Raw genomic sequence first — 19,445 nt, forward strand, 5'->3', positions numbered from 1 at the left:
GCGGCCGTGGTCTTGGGCACTGTGTCCGTGTGGTACGGTTTTGGGGAGCTCCCAGAGGAGTGCCGGGCGCCTCGCGGATTTTGGTTTGGGGGAGCTCCCAGAGGAGTGCCGGGCACGTCGCGGCAGCAACGGGCCGGCCGGCGAGGGTATGGGAGGGAGGAGGGCGGCCCCGTGGCTTTGCTCGCCACAGCTGCCACCGACACCGCGCGGGCCGTCCGCCGCCACCGGACCTCCTTGTGCCAGATCTCTATGGTCCGCAGAGCTCGGCCGCCTGCTCCGCCCGACCGCAGCCCCAAGCGAGGGGGAAGGGGGGCGCTTCGGCCGCGCGCTCGCTGCCCTGCAGCTGCCGGCCGGGCGCACGCCGAAGAGGGAGGCCGCGCGCGCACGCCGGAGCAGGGGAGGGGCAGCGACATATGGGAGGGTGTGGAGAAGAGGGGCGGCGGGTCTTGCGGGCGGCGGCGCTGCCGTCCAGGCGCGTCGAGCGCCGCTTGGGAAGAGAGGAAAGGGAGGAAAGAGAAAGGGGGAGGAGGGCCGACGGGTCATGGGTGGGTGGGATGGGGGATAAAATATAAACCAGTGAATGACATGTGGGCCCCGTGTTGTGGTATTTAGAATAGAGAATGAAATATAGAGTATGACGGATGCGAGAAAACTGAGTATAGAGTAGAGAATCTTGATGATCAAAACTGAATATTCTTTTTAGAGGATGAATTTAGAGTATAAGAGTGCAGACCGCCTAAGTACACGACCTGTGTTCTTTCCGGCTGACCACCTCAAGGTTGATCTTTAAGCTTACTACGAATTCCAATGTAGAGGACGATTGTTTTTTTTAATGAGAAATTGGTGTTCTTGCCAATACTTTGCAGTGCAATAGTGATTATATCCTTATTTTTCCTAACTTTGTGATCTTGTGATTTTGCCCTTGTTATTTACAAGTCAACGTGATGTCCCCCCTAACGCGATTTTGCCCCTGTTTCGACTGTTAACTAGGGACAAAATCGCGTTGATATGTGAATAGTAGAGAGTAAAATTACAAAGTTAAGAAAAATAAGGATAAAATCACAATTGCACTATAATGTTGGGGCAAGAACGCAAATACCTATTTTTTTATTCAGTCAGCTGGTTCAAACCCCACCATTTTTTTATAACAGTACCTGTATTATACGATAAGGAAAACATACATCCGCACCGTGCAGGTACACGAACCCACTTGAAGGTTACAGAGGGGGACAGCTGTCCCAACTTTTTGCACAAAAAACCCTAACAAAAAATAAATTACAACGAGATCCCCTGGATCTTCTGCGCCTCCTGACCACCACCACCGTCGTCCTCCTCCGTCAACGCTGAAACCATGGCCAGAGAAAGAGGCAGACAGCAGCACCACCGAAACTAGCAGAAACCCCATCGCACACTGGCTTTGGGAAGAACCGCAATAGAAGAATCGCCAAACAATTGCACCGACGCCAGTCGTCTAGAGGCATCGAGCTAGAATTTTCGGTTTGTTGCCCGTCGAGCCTGCCAATATTTTTCAGGCCAGCAAAATTACCGCCACACCTGGGCCTATTGGAGCGTGGGCTAGGCCTCATTTTTCTCAGGTCTAATTTGCATTATAGTTTTAAGAATGTAATTACAGCACCTCTGCGAAAAACCGATCCTGCAGAATTAAACATTTGAGGATGCATAGAGAATTTGAAAAACTTTGACAACGGTAAATATGAAAGTCATAGTTATTCTCTTAATTAGTGCATGATAACTAAGAAGGGTGATATCATTTTTTACTCTTCATTCTTAATCTGTCTGAAAAACTATGAAAGTCATAGTTATTCTCTTAATTTTTACTCGTCATTCTTAATCTGTCTGAAAAACTACTTAATCCAAAGCCATAAAGTGAAAAACTAAAATTGTATTATAATTAACATTCAAAGCCATAAAGTTAAAAACTTTTTGCATGGATGATTAATCTATAATTAGCGGATGGCTACTGTAGTATCACTGTTGCAATTTATGGATTAAGTAGGCTCATTAGATTCATATCACGATTTATAATCCATCTATGCAAAAAATTTTGTACATAGATTTTATTTAATACTCTATGCGTGTATCCAAATATTCGATGTGACGTTTTTAGGTGTAAAATTTTGGGACACAGCTTGCTTTTTATATAATAATAATTTCGCATGCTCATGTTTGTGTTTCTGTTGGCTCGGGTGGTGAGGTTCAGGGGCGGATCCAACGGTGGGTCTGGAGAGGTTCGAGTCCTCGTACCGCTGGAAATCCCATGAAACCCCTCCTAAGCCCCCACCCCTCTACAAATTTGAGGAGGAAGAACGAGGGAAGGAGAGGCGAGAGGAGGAAGAAGAAAAGGAGAGCCCCTCCTGGAGCTCAATCCTGCCTCAGCCACCGCTGAGGTTGGTTCCTCAATCCCCTGTTTGGGTTCTTCGATGTTCGTCAATTCGGCTCAACCATGGAGACGACTGGGATGACGAAGCCGGTGGTCAGTTGTTGGCATATAAAACTGATGTTACTTAATCCGCACAGGTATATGCCTATCTACTTTTTGATCCTCTCCATCGTCGGTGGAGACGACGGAAGCATTTTTCGCGACCGTGCCTGAGCACGTTATTCATTAAGAAGAAAGCAGTTACAGACACAATCTTGATGTGGCCAAACAGAATTTGACCAACACAAGATCACAAAGGACTAAAACTAAAGAAACACTAAAAAAACGCACACACAAACACAACGACAACACAGACAGCAGCAAAGCAACACAGAGAGGACAAAAGGGCACAACCCACACCCCAAGCCACAGCTCTACAACTGAACTCGCTAGCAGAAACAAACACCGTCCAGGGGCAAAAGTCTACGACCTAACAAAGGTGGCCAAGCATCCACCCGAACAACCAACCAACCACGGCGGCAAAGCATCCGCTTGAACTTCAACCAACGCGACGAAAGCGGCAAAGCATCCGCTAGACCGAAAAGGCGGCAAAGCATCCGCCAGTGAAGAGAAGCCGACGATCAAGCGCGACCCGGACGATGCATATGAGATGAAGCAAAGGCAGGTGCAGGAGCAGAAGCTCTCCGAGGAGAGCAAATGACCGCCACCAACAAAGCTTCCAAGATAACGCCTCCAGGAAGAAAACCACGCCAAAGGCGTGCGTCGTTGTCCGACCAACATGATCTAGGTTTTCACCCAGAAAGCTCGCTGGAGAGGTAGGAAAGGGGTAGAAAGATGACGCCTTCAAGAAGGTAAACGGCGCCCGAGGGCGTCGTCATCATCGGTCCGCAAGCGGATCCAAGGCTTTCGCCACCGCCCCTTTCCAACCTAGAGCCGATGGCCGACAGAGCAAACGGCGGCGCAACCACAGAGCGGAGCGGCAGCCACGGCCACATGGCCACCGAGAGCAGCGAGGACACGTCCCCACGCCCAGGCGAAGCACCAAAGGGCGGCCAGTCCCCCGGCCGGAGGGAGCAGGTGGCGACGACGGACCCCGGCTGCCCAACAGCAACAGAGAATGCCCCCACCGGTGCCCGCGAGGGAGCGCAGACTCCGGTTCCCACGAGGAGGGGCGCACGCCCGGAAGCGGCAACCGGAGCAGGGCGAGAAGTAGACGCAGGGCCGGTCAGGGATGCGGCGAGGCCGAAGCGGACGGCCACCCCAGCGCCCAAGCCCCAGCAGCAAGGCCACGCGACCGCGCCGACCGGGGCGAGCAGCGGTGGCCCCGCCCCGTCCCTGCGGCGCGGCCACGCGGGCCAGAGCGAGCGGCGGTGACCCGGAGGCGCGGCTGCACACCTGAGACACGGCAAGGAGGCCGCGGAGGAGGAGCGGGGGAGCGGCGAGGCGCCAACCCGGCAAGGCAGCCGCGGTGCCCGGAGGAGCCCCGAAGCGGCGGCGCCCTCGGCGACAACCGGCGAAGGCGGCCTAGGACGGCCAGATCCGTCCCGTGGGGGCCCAAATCCGGCGAGGGAGAGCCCGGATCTGGCCCCGGTGGCCGGCGGCGACGGCAAGGTTTGAGGTCGGGGGGAGGGAGGCGGGGGAGAGAGATGGGGGAGGGGGAGGCGACAAGCTGAGCTGGCTTCGGCTCAGCCACGGGCCGCCGCCGCACGGACGGTTGCCGCCGGCGGCGGCGGCCACCGGAGGCGGCGAGGAGGAGGAGGTTGGGCGGCGGCAAGGGTCGCCCCCCGAGTCGCCTGGGAGAGCGACGCGGGGGGGGGGGGGGGGAGACTTTTATCTTTGAGACGACGGAAGCATACTGAGCAGCAGTGAAGGATGTAAAGTAACTTTTTATATATAGGATAATAATAATAATTCAACCCTTTCTTTTCCAAAAGAATGCAATAAGGAGGATGAAGCGTAACGTAGGTGGCTCCTATGTCACCAGGAACGTCCCCGGCCGGCTCATCCCGGGAACATCGTTCCTGTCCAAAAACCCAGGAACATAACTGTTTTATCCGTGCTGTATTAAAGTCACTTTTAAGCTGCGTTTCTCAATCCACCGATCCGGAAACTTTGTGGCATGCATGCAAGTGGCTCTCAGTCTCAACCAATGCAATATGTGCTGAGCTTTCCTCCGATCAGTAGAAGATGCTACTTCGAGTTTCCGTCAAGATGCTATTCCTGCATCTCTGAGCAGCTGCGTGCAGCCCTTCACAAAATTATAAGCTCGGACTCTCAAACAGAACGGCATCCGATGTTATGTTACGATGGGAGTGTCGGTACTTAGTAGTAGCTAGCTCCGATCCTGATTTAGGCCTGGTTTAGATGTAAATTTCAAAACTATCACATCGATTGTGTGCGGTACATGCATGGAGTATTAAATCTAAATGAAATAAAAAATTAATTATATTGTTTGCTTGTAAATTACGAGATGGATCTAATGAGCCTAATTAGACTATAATTATACACTAAATTATTACAGTAACACATGTACTAATGATGAATTAATTAGGCTCATTAGATTCGTCTTGTAGTTTATAGATGGAATCTATAATTTATTTTGTAATTAGTACGTTTAATACTTCAAATGTGTGCTGGTTATATCCGATGTGACATTTACAGGGTAATGTTTTTGCATATTTCTCCATTAATTATTCTTGATCAAAGTTTGGTCTCTAACTAGAACTGACACAGAGCGTATCTGAGTTGGGTCTCTAACGATGAGGATGCATGCGCTGACACCAACAGCAGGAAGACTTCGTCAAATTTTAATGACTTACTAAGAAGATGCTTCCTCGAGTTTCCGTCAAGATGCTATATATTCCTCCATATATCTCCGAGCAGATGCAGTCCTTAACAAAATTACGAGCTCTGACTTTCGAACAGATCGAGAACCGAGGTTATTTGATTTCAACATTGTTCATGATCAAAGTTTGGTCTCTCTGTAAGAACTGATATAGTATGCAGCTTGAGCGGAAGGTCAAGATGCAGTCACAATCAAAATTAGGAGATCTGACTTTTGAACCGACGGAATCTAGGAGTGCTCATAATGTTACAATGCTACGTACAACTCCAGAGTCTGATCCGCTCTATCCCCTCTAATCCGCAACGGAAATAATATATCACAACTAGTCCCGAGTAGTAAATTAAATTAAAAGTTGGGAATACGCTCATATCCCACGTATAGTATTCCTAATTACTTTATCCGAAGCCAAAATATATATTTTTTGTTTTGATGAAATTTAGGGAAAATATTCATATGCATCTGTGACACCAAATAAGTACACCATGAAAATGTATTCTATGATTTATTTGATGATACACACACACACACACACTAACGTGGTGCCATAAGTGTTGATACATTTTTATAAAAAATGGTCAAATTAAAAGGTAGTTTGACTAGGACAAACCTACCTAGCTAAAATAGTTACATTTTGGGACAGAAGGAGCATTTTGTTGGCAACTTGCATTCTACTACATGTATGGTTCTAGAAATAAATGTAAGGTGTTTTGTTTGTTGTAAGTCGAATTTCTCTGATTTTGCTAAAGTATATATAATGAATATTAACATTGACAACACCAATAAATATGTGAAGACATATTTGATGCTGGATTAGTCAGATTTCATCAAAAGTTTAATTCCAACTAAATTACGATCTCTGACTCTCAAACAGATCTAGATCCGAGAGTACGATGGGAGCGTTAGTTAGTGATAGCTCCGATCACGAGTTAATTATCTGGATCTCGACATACATGATCAAAGTTTGGTCCCACTCTAAGTTAGACGACGCAGCTATAGCAGCAGTCAGGATGCACAGTCACTGACAAAATTAGAGCTCTGACTTTTGAACTGACGGAATCTACGAGTGCTCATACTTAAACAATGTTGCAACTCCTGCTGATCTGATCCTCAAGTTTTGTTACGATGCTCCCTCCATTTCGGAGGGACGCACAATTTCCACCATCATGTTTTTTTACCAACGATTAGCTTACAAATTTAAACAAGATCATACTATTGACACAGACTCCTATCACTACCAAGGCAGCAACTCCACTACCATTACCAGCCCATGAATCTCCATCTGCTCACTCATGGAATCCAACGGTTTCCCTTATTCCATAAGGCATATTTCACGCTGGGTTTAATAAGTCTGATTTGACGTTAGAGTTGTTGGTGTATTTCACATAAATTTAATCAAAACTAGCGAAGTTTGATCTAGTATTAGATTAGGACAAAACTAAAATAAACACCAGTAGGAACTGAGGACAATTCACTGCCTTTTGACTTTGGAAGTCGGCACGCCAAATGTTACAGTTTTTTTCCCTAGACTGCATAGTACTACATGTGTATGTGTTGGCGCTCCCCCATTGTGCTTTGTGCATGCATGGCTGGCTGGTTATCCAATCAGCTCACCTTCAGTTCTTGAGTCATCTCGTTTTCGCTCCTATAAATATAGAGCACCACAACTCCAAAAGTCACACACTAGCTTTAAAGCCGCTCCTCCTCCTCTTCCTGCCCACATCGATCTCCATCTCCCCCAGCCAGATCAAACCTAACCAAGCAATAATGGCCGCGCCCGCAAGTATGGCGTCCGTCGTGGTGCTCGTCGCGGCGCTGGTCGTCCTGTCGTCATGGTCCCCGGTGCAGGTAGCGGTGGGCCAGGTCACAACGGCCAACGCCGGGCAGATCAACTCTTGCAACAATAACTGCACCAATGCGTGCAACGCCGTCGGGGACGCGGCGTGCCCCGGCAGCTGCTTCGGCAACCCTCCGGCTAACCCACAGGTCTGCACAGCCTGCAAGACAACGGCCAGCAACGAGTGCTACCCGCAGTGTGCCAATGGCTGCTACCTCAACCCAGATCCCTCCATCACCTCCTAGGCGTACGCTACCATCGTCCTCGTCGTCGTCGTCGTCGTCATCGTCCACTTTTAGAGTTGATCTATCTGTTCACGGAATAAAATTATAAAGAGGATGTAGGCAGGCATGCAGCTCGATTGCAGCTGCTGCCCTACTTGTGGCCTGCATATGTCGTGTGTTGCATCCAGCTAGCTTCATTCCCATTTCTTTTGTTTCCCTTAATTTCTAGTTTCAAATAATAATGTAATGTAAGCCGCGCCTACCGGCCGGCCATCCAGTCTATCGTTGTGTTGGGCTTAATTTGTTAGAACTAACATATCGTTACTTTAGTTTATGTTCGCTGCTACTTATTACTCCCTCAGTTTCAAATTATAAGAGCATCTCCAGCAGATTTGGTAAAACTGGATACCTAAATTTGCCTTTAGGTATAGGAGAGAGAAGATTTATGTTATGGTTTTGTGCTCCCCTCCAGCAAATTTGGTATAACTGGATCCCTATAAAGCTTTCTCAAAATACTCTTATGCTGTAGGGGATTTTCGTAAAATGTCCAAGACACAGTAAAACAATAAAAAATTACATATTTTACTGAGGGTCTTTTTGCAAAATGTCCCTTACACATCAAAAACCCCCTCTTCTTCCTCCCTTCAAATGCCGGCCGCCTCCTTCTCCCCCTCCCCGACCCCTCCTCCACCACCTCCTCATCCTCTCCGGCGTCCCGCGCCGCCTCCTCCTCCCCTCCCGGCAAGGATGATGCAGTGGTGGAGGTCCACAGTGGCGCAAGGCCGCGGCGCCGAGCCGGCATCTAACGGCAGCGGCGCAGCCTCGAGGGAGGCGGCGGGCGGAGGACAACGCCGGGCGCGCCGCCTCCTCTCCGACACCTCCACTCGCCGCCGCTCCTCCGCCACACCACGCCACGCCACGCGCGCTCCTCCTCCACGCCGCTCCTCCGCCACGAGGCGCCTCAATCTGGGAGTGGCGGCCGGCGGGCTCGCGGGAGCGGCCGCGCGGCGGGCTCATGGGAGCGGCGGCCGGCGGCCCCGCAGAGGCGGCGTGAATGCTCCAACCGGGAGCGGTTGGCCTCTCCCGCCACACGCTTCTAGTTTTAGCAATCTAGAGTTTGGTTTGGTATATTTGGGTCAAAGAGAGAGAAATTTAGGTAATTTGGTAAAAAATTTAGGGATAGGTATTCATATACCAAATCTGTTGGAGCTGTTTTTGGTGGATTTAGGTATCCTGGCAGTTTTTAGGGATGTGTATCCATTATAGCAAATCTGCTAGAGATGCACTAAGTCATTGCAATTTTCTTGGAGAGTTAAAACATTTCAACTTTGATCAAATTTTTATAATAAAGCACTAATATTTATGATACCAAATAAATATCATTAGATTCTTTGTTAAATGTAATTCTATAATATATCTATTTGGTGCAATAAATCTTTATAATCTTTTCTATAATTTTGACCAAATATAAAAATAGTTTGACTCTCAAAAAAATTTGAGTGATTTAGAACAGAGGGAGTATCTACTGGCGATTTGATCGAGCATGTATGCATATTGATAAATTAAGCAATTTCTTTGTAGATTTTTGCTCGTCCCCTTTAAATTTTTTAGATGAAGGATTAACCCAGGTTCTATATCCATCTTGTGGATACATACGGTTAAAAGTTACAAGAATTCTTAGCCTCTAACCTCAAAAGATCTGACCTCAAAAGAGGGATTTCAAGAAAACAAGGGAGAAAGCTATAGAACAAAGAAAAAAGCTAGACAGACTAACCCTCAATCTTCTTCTTCTTCATTCCTACTTCAACCTTATAATATCTTCACACAACTCCAATCCATCACATCTCTTGTCTACTTAGAAACTTGATGTTCAGATTGTCTATTACTTACCAAATCTTTTCACGTCAACCTCCACATAATGCATGAGTTTCCAGATTTGACCCCGGAGTATCCGGGTTCACCCCGACTCCAGGAAATAAATGTGAGTTTGAGCAGAATTTCGACTTGATTTGCGACGGATTAACTCAGGTCACTAATTAATTAGTTAAGCCTAGTTTTAACACTCGGGTGTTACAAGAGGAAAGGAAGGAAAGAGAGAGAGGGGGAGGGGGGCCGACGGGTCACGGGTGGGTGGTTGCGATGGGGGATAAAATATAAACCAGTGAATGACATGTGGGTCCCGCGCTGTGGTATTTAGAATAGAGAATGAAATATAGAGTATGACGGATGCGGGAAAACTGAGTATAGAGTAGAGAATTTTGATGATCAGAACTGAATATTCTTTTTAGAGGATGAATTTAGAGTATAAGAGTGCAGACAGCCTAAGTACACGACCTATGTTCTTTCCGGCTGACCACCTCAAGGTTGATCTTTAAGCTTACTACGAATTCCAATGTAGAGGATGATTGTTTTTTTAATGAGAAATTGGTGTTCTTGCCTCTACTTTGCATTGCAATAGTGATTATATCCTTATTTTTCCTAACTTTGTGATCTTGTGATTTTGCCCTTGTTATTTACAAGTCAACGTGATGTCCCCCTTAACGCGATTTTGCCCTTGTTTCGACTGTTGACTAGGGACAAAATCACGTTGATATGTGAATAGTAAAGAGTAAAATTACAAAGTTAAGAAAAATAAGGATAAAATCACAATTGCACTATAATGTAGGGGCAAGAACGCAAATACCTATTTTTTTGATTCAGTCAGCTGGTTCAAACTCCACCATAATTGAAGCCAAACAATTGCACCGACGCCAGTCCACTAGAGGCATCGAACTAGAATTTTCGGTTTGTTGCCCGTCGAGCCTGCCATTTTTTTTCCAGGCCAGCAAAATTACCGCCACACCTGGGCCTATTGGAGCGTGGGCTAGGCCTCATTTTTCTCAGGTCCAATTTGCATTATAGTTTTAAGAATGTAATTACAGCACCTCTGCGAAAAACCGATCCCGCAGAATTAAACATTTGAGGATGCATAGAGAATTTGAAAAACTTTGACAACGGTAAATATGAAAGTCATAGTTATTCTCTTAATTAGTGCATGATAACTAAGAAGGGTGATATCAATTTTTACTCTTCATTCTTAATCTGTCCGAAAAACTGTGAAAGTCATAGTTATTCTCTTAATTTTTACTCGTCATTCTTAATCTGTCTGAAAAACTACTTAATCCAAAGCCATAAAGTGAAAAACTAAAATTGTATTACAATTAACATTCAAAGCCATAAAGTTAAAAACTTTTTTGCACGGATGATTAATCCATAATTAGCGGATGGCTACTGTAGCATCACTGTTGAAAATTATGGATTAAGTAGGCTCATTAGATTCATCTCACAATTTATAATCCATCCATGCAAAAAAAATTATACATAGATTTTATTTAATACTCTATGCATGTATCCAAACATTCGATGTGACGTTTTTAGGTATAAAATTTTGGGACACAGCTTACTTTTTATATAATGATAATAATTTTGCATGCTCATGTTTGTGTTTCTGTTGGCTTGGGTGGTGAGGTTCAGGGGCGGATCCAACAGTGGGTCTGGGGAGGTTCAAGTACTCGTACAGCTGGAAATCCCATGGAGCCCCTCCTAAGCCCCCACCCCCCCTTCAAATTTGAGGAGAAGAATGAGGGAAGGAGAGGCGAGAGGAAGAAGAAGAAGAGGAGAGCCCCGCCTGGAGCTCAATCCTACCTCCGCCACCGCTGAGGTTGGTTCCTCAATCCCCTGTTTGGGTTCTTCGATGTTCGTCAATTCGGCTCAACCATGGAGACAACTGGGATGACGAAGCCGGTGGTCAGTTGTTGGCATATAAAACTGATGTTACTTAATCCGCACAGGTATATGCCTATCTACTTTTTTATCATCTCCATCGTCGGTGGAGACGACGGAAGCATTTTTCGCGACCGTGCCTGAGCACGTTTTTCATTAATAAGAATGCAGTTACAGACACAATCTTGATGTGGCCAAACAGAGCTTGACCAACACAAGAGCACAAATGACTAAAACTAGAGAAACACTGAAAAAACATACACACAAACACAACGACAACACAGACAGCAGCAAAGCAACACAGAGGACAAAGGGCACAACCCACACCCCAAGCCGCAGCTCTACAACTGAACCCGCTAGCAGAAACAAACACCGTCCAGGGGCAAAAGTCTACGATCTAACAAAGGTGGCCAAGCATCCACCCGAACAACCAACCAACCACGGCGGCAAAGCATCCGCCTGAACTTCAACCAACGCGACGACAGCGGCAAAGCATCCGCTAGACCGAAAAGACGGCAAAGCATCCGCCAGCGAAGAGAAGCCGACAACCAAGCGCGACCCGGACGATGCATATGAGATGAAGCGAAGGCAGGTGCAGGAGCAGAAGCTCTCCGAAGAGAGCAAAGGACCGCCATCAACAAAGCATCCAAGACAACGCCTCCAGAAAGGAAACGACGTCACAGGCGCCGTCGTTGTCCGACCAACATGATTTAGGTTTTCACCCGGAAAGCTCGCTGGAGAGGTAGGAAAGGGGCAGAAAGATGACGCCTTCAAGAAGGTAAACTGCGCCCGAGGGCGGCGTCGTCATCGGTGCGGAAGCGGATCCAATGCTTTCGCCACCGCCCCTTTCCAACCCCGAGCCGACGGCCGACAGAGCAAACGGCGACGCGGCCACAGAGCGGAGCGGCAGCCACAGCCACATGGCCACCGAGAGCAGCGAGGACACGTCCCCACGCCCAGGCGAAGCACCAAAGGGTGGCCGGTACCCCGGCCGGAGGGAGCAGGTGGCGACGACAGACCCCGGCTGCCCAACAGCACCAGAGAACGCCCCCACCGGCGCCCGCAAGGGAGCGCAGACTCCGGTCCCCATGAAGAGGGGCGCACGCCCGGAAGCAGCAACCAGAGCAGGGCGAGCAGCAGACGCAGGGCCGGCCAGGGATGCGGCGAGGCCGAAGCGGACGGCCACCCCAGCGCCCAAGCCCTAGCAGCAAGGCCACGCGACCGCGCGGACCGGGGCGAGTGGCGGCGGCCCCGCCCCATCCCCGCGGCGTGGCCACGCGGGCCAGAGCGAGCGGCGGTGACCCGGAGGCGCGGCCGCACACCTGAGACATGGCAAGGAGGCCGCGGAGGAGGAGCGGGGGAGCGGCGAGGCGCCAACCCGGCAAGGCAGCCGCGGAGGAGGATGGCAAGGCAGCCGCGGCGCCCGGAGAACCCCAAAGCGGCAGCGCCCCTCGGCGACAACCTTCGAAGGCGGCCTAGGACGGCCAGATCCGGCCCGTGGGGGCCCAGATCCGGCGAGGGAGAGCCCGGATCTGGCCCCGGTGGCCGGCGACGACGGCAAGGTTTGAGGCCGTGGGGAGGGAGGCGGGGGAGAGAGAGGGGGAGGGGGAGGGGGAGGCGACGAGCTGAGCCGGCATCGGCTCAGCCACGGGCCGCCGCCGCCGCACGGACGGTCGCCCCCCGAGTCGCCTGGAAGTGCGACGCGGGGGGGGGGGGTGGGGGCTTTTACGGTAGCTGATCTTTGAGACGACGGAAGCATACTGAGCAGCAGTGAAGGATGTAAAGTTACTTTTTATATATAGGATAATAATAATAATTCAACCCTTTCTTTTCCAAAAGAATGCAATCAGGAGGATGAAGCGTAACGTAGGTGGCTCCTATGTCACTAGGAACGTCCCCGGCTCATCCCGGGAACATCGTTCCTGTCCAAAAACCCAGGAACATAACTGTTTTATCCGTGCTGTATTAAAGTCACTCTTAAGCTGCGTTTCTCAATCCACCGATCCGGAAACTTTGTGGCATGCATGCAAGTGGCTCTCAGTCTCAACCAATGCAATATGTGCTGAGCTTTCCTCCGATCAGTTAAGAAGATGCTACTTCGAGTTTCCGTCAAGATGCTATTGCTGCATCTCTGAGCAGCTGCGTGCAGCCCTTCACAAAATTATAAGCTCGGACTCTCAAACAGAACGGCATCCGATGTTATGTTACGATGGGAGTGTTAGTACTTAGTAGTAGCTAGCTCCGATCCTGATTTAGGCCTGGTTTAGATGTAAATTTCAAAACTATCACATCGAATGTGTGCGGTACATGCATGGAGTATTAAATCTAAACGAAATAAAAAATTAATTGTATTGTTTGCTTGTAAATTACGAGATGGATCTAATGAGCCTAATTAGACTATAATTAGATACTAAATTACTACAGTAACACATGTACTAATGATGGATTAATTAGGCTCATTAGATTCGTCTTGTAGTTTACAGACGGAATCTATAATTTATTTTGTAATTAGTACGTTTAATACTTCAAATGTGTGCTGGTTATATCCGATGTGACATTTACAGGGTAATGTTTTTGCATATTTCTCCATTAATTATTCTTGATCAAAGTTTGGTCTCTAACTAGAACTGACACAGAGCGTATCTGAGTTGGGTCTCTAACGATGAGGATGCATGCGCTGACACCAACAGCAGGAAGACTTCGTCAAATTTTAATGACTTACTAAGAAGATGCTTCCTCGAGTTTCCGTCAAGATGCTATATATTCCTCCATATATCTCCGAGCAGATGCAGTCCTTAACAAAATTACGAGCTCTGACTTTCGAACAGATCGAGAACCGAGGTTATTTGATTTCAACATTGTTCATGATCAAAGTTTGGTCTCTCTGTAAGAACTGATATAGTATGCAGCTTGAGCGGAAGGTCAAGATGCAGTCACAATCAAAATTAGGAGATCTGACTTTTGAACCGACGGAATCTAGGAGTGCTCATAATGTTACAATGCTACGTACAACTCCAGAGTCTGATCCGCTCTATCCCCTCTAATCCGCAACGGAAATAATATATCACAACTAGTCCCGAGTAGTAAATTAAATTAAAAGTTGGGAATACGCTCATATCCCACGTATAGTATTCCTAATTACTTTATCCGAAGCCAATATATATATTTTTTGTTTTGATGAAATTTAAGGAAAATATTCATATGCATCTGTGACACCAAATAATTACACCATGAAAATGTATTCTATGATTTATTTGATGACACACACACACACACACACACACACACACACACACACTAACGTGGTGCCATAAGTGTTGATATATTTTTATAAAAAATGGTCAAATTAAAAGGTAGTTTGACTAGGACAAACCTACCTAGCTAGAAATAGTTACATTTTGGGACAGAAGGAGCATTTTGTTGGCAACTTGCATTCTACTACATGTATGGTTCTAGAAATAAATGTAAGGTGTTTTGTTTGTTGTAAGTCGAATTTCTCTGATTTTGCTAAAGTATATATAATGAATATTGACATTGACAACACCAATAAATATGTGAAGACATATTTGATGCTGCATTAGTCATTTTTCATCAAAAGTTTAATGCCAACTAAATTACGATCTCTGACTCTCAAACAGATCTAGATCTGAGCGTACAATGTTGCAACTCCTGCTGATTTGATCCTCAAGTTTTGTTACGATGCTCCCTCCATTTCGGAGGGACGCACAATTTCCACCATCATGTTTTTTTTACCAACGATTAGCTTACAAATTTAAACAAGATCATACTATTGACACAGACTCCTATCACTACCAAGGCAGCAACTCCACTACCATTACCAGCCCATGAATCTCCATCTGCTCACTCATGGAATCCAACGGTTTCCCTGATTCCATAGGGCATATTTCACGCTGGGTTTAATAAGTCTGATTTGACGTTAGAGTTGTTGGTGTATTTCACATAAATTTAATCAAAACTAGCGAAGTTTGATCTAGTATTAGATTAGGACAAAACTAAAATAAACACCAGGAGGAACTGAGGACAATTCACTGCCTTTTGACTTTGGAAGTCGGCACGCCAAATGTTACAGTTTTTTTCCCTAGACTGCATAGTACTACATGTGTATGTGTTGGCGCTCCCCCATTGTGCTTTGTGCATGCATGGCTGGCTGGTTATCCAATCAGCTCACCTTCAGTTCTTGAGTCATCTCGTTTTCGCTCCTATAAATATAGAGCACCACAACTCCAAAAGTCACACACTAGCTTTAAAGCCGCTCCTCCTCTTCCTGCCCACATCGATCTCCATCTCCCCCAGCCAGATCAAACCTAACCAAGCAATAATGGCCGCGCCCGCAAGTATGGCGTCCGTCGTGGTGCTCGTCGCGGCGCTGGTCGTTCTGTCGTCATGGTCCCCGGTGCAGGTAGCGGTGGGCCAGGTCACAACGGCCAACGCCGGGTAGATTAACTCTTGCAACAATAACTGCACCAATGCGTGCAACGCCGTCGGGGACGCGGCGTGCCCCGGCAGCTGCTTCGGCAACCCTCCGGCTAACCCACAGGTCTGCACAGCCTGCAAGACAACGGCCAGCAACGAGTGCTACCCGCAGTGTGCCAATGGCTGCTACCTCAACCCAGATCCCTCCATCACCTCCTAGGCGTACGCTACCATCGTCCTCGTCGTCGTCGTCATCGTCCACTTTTAGAGTTGATCTATCTGTTCACGGAATAAAATTATAAAGAGGATGTAGGCAGGCATGCAGCTCGATTGCAGCTGCTGCCCTACTTGTGGCCTGCATATGTCGTGTGTTGCTTCCAGCTAGCTTGATTCCCATTTCTTTTGTTTCCCTTAATTTCTAGTTTCAAATAATAATGTAATGTAAGCCGCGCCTACCGGCCGGCCATCCAGTCTATCGTTGTGTTGGGCTTAATTTGTTAGAACTAACATATCGTTACTTTAGTTTATGTTCGCTGCTACTTATTACTCCCTCAGTTTCAAATTATAAGAGCATCTCCAGCGGATTTGGTAAAATTGGATACCTAAATTTGCCTTTAGTTATAGGAGAGAGAAGATTTAGGTTATGGTTTTGTGCTCCCCTCTAGCAAATTTGGTATAACTGGATACCTATAAAGCTTTCTCAAAATACTCTTGTGCTGTAGGAGATTTTCGTAAAATGTCCAAGACACAGAAAAACAATAAAAAATTACATATTTTACTGAGGGTCTTTTTGCAAAATGTCCCTTACACATAAAAACCCCCTATTCTTCCTCCCTTCACATGCCGGCCGCCTCCTTCTCCCCCTCCCCGACCCCTCCTCCACCACCTCCTCATCCTCTCCGGTGTCCCGCGCCGCCTCCTCCTCCCCTCCCGGCAAGGATGATGCAGTGGTGGAGGTCCACAGTGGCGCAAGGCCGCGGCGCCGAGCCGGCATCTAACGGCAGCGGCGCAGCCTCGAGGGAGGCGGCGGGCGGAGGACAACGCCGGGCGCGCCGCCTCCTCTCCGACACCTCCACTCGCCGCCGCTCCTCCGCCACACCACGCCACGCCACGCGCGCTCCTCCGCCGCGCCGCTCCTCCGCCACGAGGCGCCTCGATCTGGGAGCGGCGGCCGGTGGGCTCGCGGGAGCGGCCGCGCGGCGGGCTCATGGGAGTGGCGGCCGGCAGCCCCGCAGAGGCGGCGTGAAAGCTCCAGACGGGAGCGGTTGGCCTCTCCCGCCACACGCTTCTAGTTTTAGCAATCCAGAGTTTGGTTTGGTATATTTGGGTCAAGGAGAGAGAAATTTAGGTAATTTGGTAAAAAATTAGGGATAGGTATCCATATACCAAATCTGTTGGAGCTGTTTTTTGGTGGATTTAGGTATCCTGGCAGTTTTTAGGGATGTGTATCCATTATAGCAAATCTGCTGGAGATGCTCTAAGTCATTGCAATTTTCTTGGAGAGTTAAAACATTTCAACTTTGATCAAATTTTTATAATAAAGTACTAATATTTATGATACCAAATAAATATCATTAGATTCTTTGTTAAATATAATTCCATAATATATCTATTTGGTGCAATAAATCTTTATAATCTTTTCTATAATTTTGACCAAATATAAAATAGTTTGACTCTCAAAAAAATTTGAATGATTTGGAACAGAGGGAGTATCTATCTACTAGCGACGTGATCGAGCATGTATGCATATTGATAAATTAAGCAATTTCTTTGTAGATTTTTGCTGGCCCCCTTTAAATTTTTTAGATGAAGGATTAACCCAGGTTCTATATGCATCTTGTGGATACATACGGTTAAAAGTTACAAGAATTCTTAGCCTCTAACCTCAAAAGATCTGACCTCAAAAGAGGGATTTCAAAAAAACAAGGGAGAAAACTATAGAACAAAGAAAAAAGCTAGACAGACTAACCCTCAATCTTCTTCTTGTTCATTCATACTTCAACCGTATAATATCTTCACACAACTCCAATCCATCACATCTCTTGTCTGCTTAGAAACTTGATGTTCAGATTGTCTATTACTTGCCAAATCTTTTCACGTCAATCTCCACATAATGCATGAGTGTGAGGAAATATCAACATCTCCAGGAAGGGAGTGGCACCACATGAGGTGACACCAATGTCAACGCCATGATGCCAGATAAGAATTCTCTCAAATGATTTCTCATAGCACCTGATGACAGCACGAGGGACCACATCGGCAAGACCACTAATAAGAAGGAAATCGGTGCCGCAAACAACGTGCTGGCCGGTAAAGCTAGGCATATTATCCGAAACCCGAAATCCGTACCCAAAAAATCCAAACCCGAAAACCCGATCACTACTTCGGGTAGCAAGCTCCAGTACTCGAAATTGTTACGGGTAATTCGGATATTAAACCCCGATACCCGAAATACTCGAATACCCGAAATGCCCAGCCAAAATAATAAGCTATGAAGACTCCAAAAGTAAATTTGGCCCACCACAGCCCAACTCCTACCTAGCTACCCACCTCCACCCTAACCTATCCTCTTTACTGTCTCCCTCTCCCAATCCAAATCCCAATTGCCATCCCTCGCACCCTAGAGCCCAGGCGGCGGCGCCTCCTAGCTCCTAGGCCTTCGTGTCGTACCCCAGGTGGCGCCTCCTAGCAAGCCGGCTGTAAGAATTATTGCAGCTTTCTCTCAGCCCACCGGTACAATAGTTAGCTCTTCATATTTAATGCATGACCCACTTGTCTCTTTTTCAGATTTTTTTGGTTCTTGTGCTCAAATCAGTTGTAAACTTACAGCCCGCTTCTACTTTTCTCATCTCTTCTCTCTTCCACCTCATCATTTAACCGGTTTACAACCAGTTATAATACTTGCTCTCAGTCAGTGTCCCCTCCGGCCCTCCCAAGCCTCTACGCCCCCGCCACGGCAGCCGGTGGGTGGCACCACGACAAGCGGCCGCGATAACCAGAGCCCAGTGGCGAGCGGCAATAGGACGCGCAGCCACAGCAGCGCAGCGGCGGGTGGAACCACACACGGGGCTGAAGAGGCCTCGGGCAGCTGCAGGCTGCTTGCTAAGCTGGCTGTTTGCATCCTATCTTGTGCTTGCTTGTTGCGTTGTCTACATGCTGTTGGATCTGTTGCTTTCTATTTTGCATCTGTGTTGCTTCTTGCTCGCTGCCTTCTTAGCTGCCTCTCGGGTTGTTCGGGTTAACCCGACCCCGAATCCGAAATATCGGGTACCTGAAATCTCGAATTTTGTTTATTTTAAACAAATTTTGGGTTGGAGTTTTCAAAACTCGAAAAACCCGACCTAAAATTTTTAGGTAGCCCGAACACCCAAGCCTACTGGCCGGCGTGAGGCTGGACTAGAATTTCTTCCTGAGTTCACCAGTGGTCCACCAAATGTGTCAGCCGGTGATCTGTCTCTGAGGCCGAGCCTCCACGCTGCCCCCCCCCCCCCCCCCCCCGGTCAAGGCCAGACCGACCTCACCGGCTTCGAAACCAACGCCGCCACTGTGGAGGCGCCAGTGGGCACGCCGCGACCGACGCTGAGGGAGCAGCGGCGATGAAGCGGGGCGGCGCCGACCTGTCGTGTGATCACCACGTGGCCTTGCATCCCGACGCGAGGGTCGCCGCCATCTGCAGTCGTGTCCCGACACATGGTGGAATAAGTCTGCAAAAATGGTCTTGAGTCTTGACCCACTGCCAGCACACTGTCAGCACCATTCGAACCCGCGCATCGCTGCCAGAGCCGATGGCAGCCAGCAGCCAGCAGCCAGCAGCCAGCGCACAGGCTCATGACGGGGGGGGAAGACTTACCCGGGCCCTTGAGAGACGTTACTGGAGCTCAAGGCCATAAGCAGCCAGGCCCCGAGCGGCCGCTGCCTGAGGGATCTCGAATTCTCGATCTAGGA

The 19,445-nt window shown here is 48.0% G+C and overlaps 1 protein-coding gene across 1 annotated transcript; it reads left to right on the forward strand.

Moving 5' to 3' along the window:
• The first annotated feature begins 3,337 nt into the window (after positions 1-3,337).
• On the forward strand, positions 3,338-3,775 carry LOC120678237 (translation initiation factor IF-2-like). Its single transcript, XM_039959380.1, has one exon. It carries the CDS (start codon positions 3,338-3,340, stop codon positions 3,773-3,775), a length of 438 nt encoding a protein of 145 aa, XP_039815314.1.
• Positions 3,776-19,445: the final 15,670 nt, after the last annotated feature.

Source organism: Panicum virgatum, chromosome 6N, assembly GCF_016808335.1.
Source record: "Panicum virgatum strain AP13 chromosome 6N, P.virgatum_v5, whole genome shotgun sequence".
NCBI classification, from domain to species: Eukaryota; Viridiplantae; Streptophyta; class Magnoliopsida; order Poales; family Poaceae; genus Panicum; species Panicum virgatum.

Excerpts from the sequence above, each read along its gene's own strand:
- LOC120678237 (XM_039959380.1), top strand. The coding sequence starts at position 3,338 with ATGGCCGACAGAGCAAACGGCGGCGCAACCACAGAGCGGAGCGGCAGC.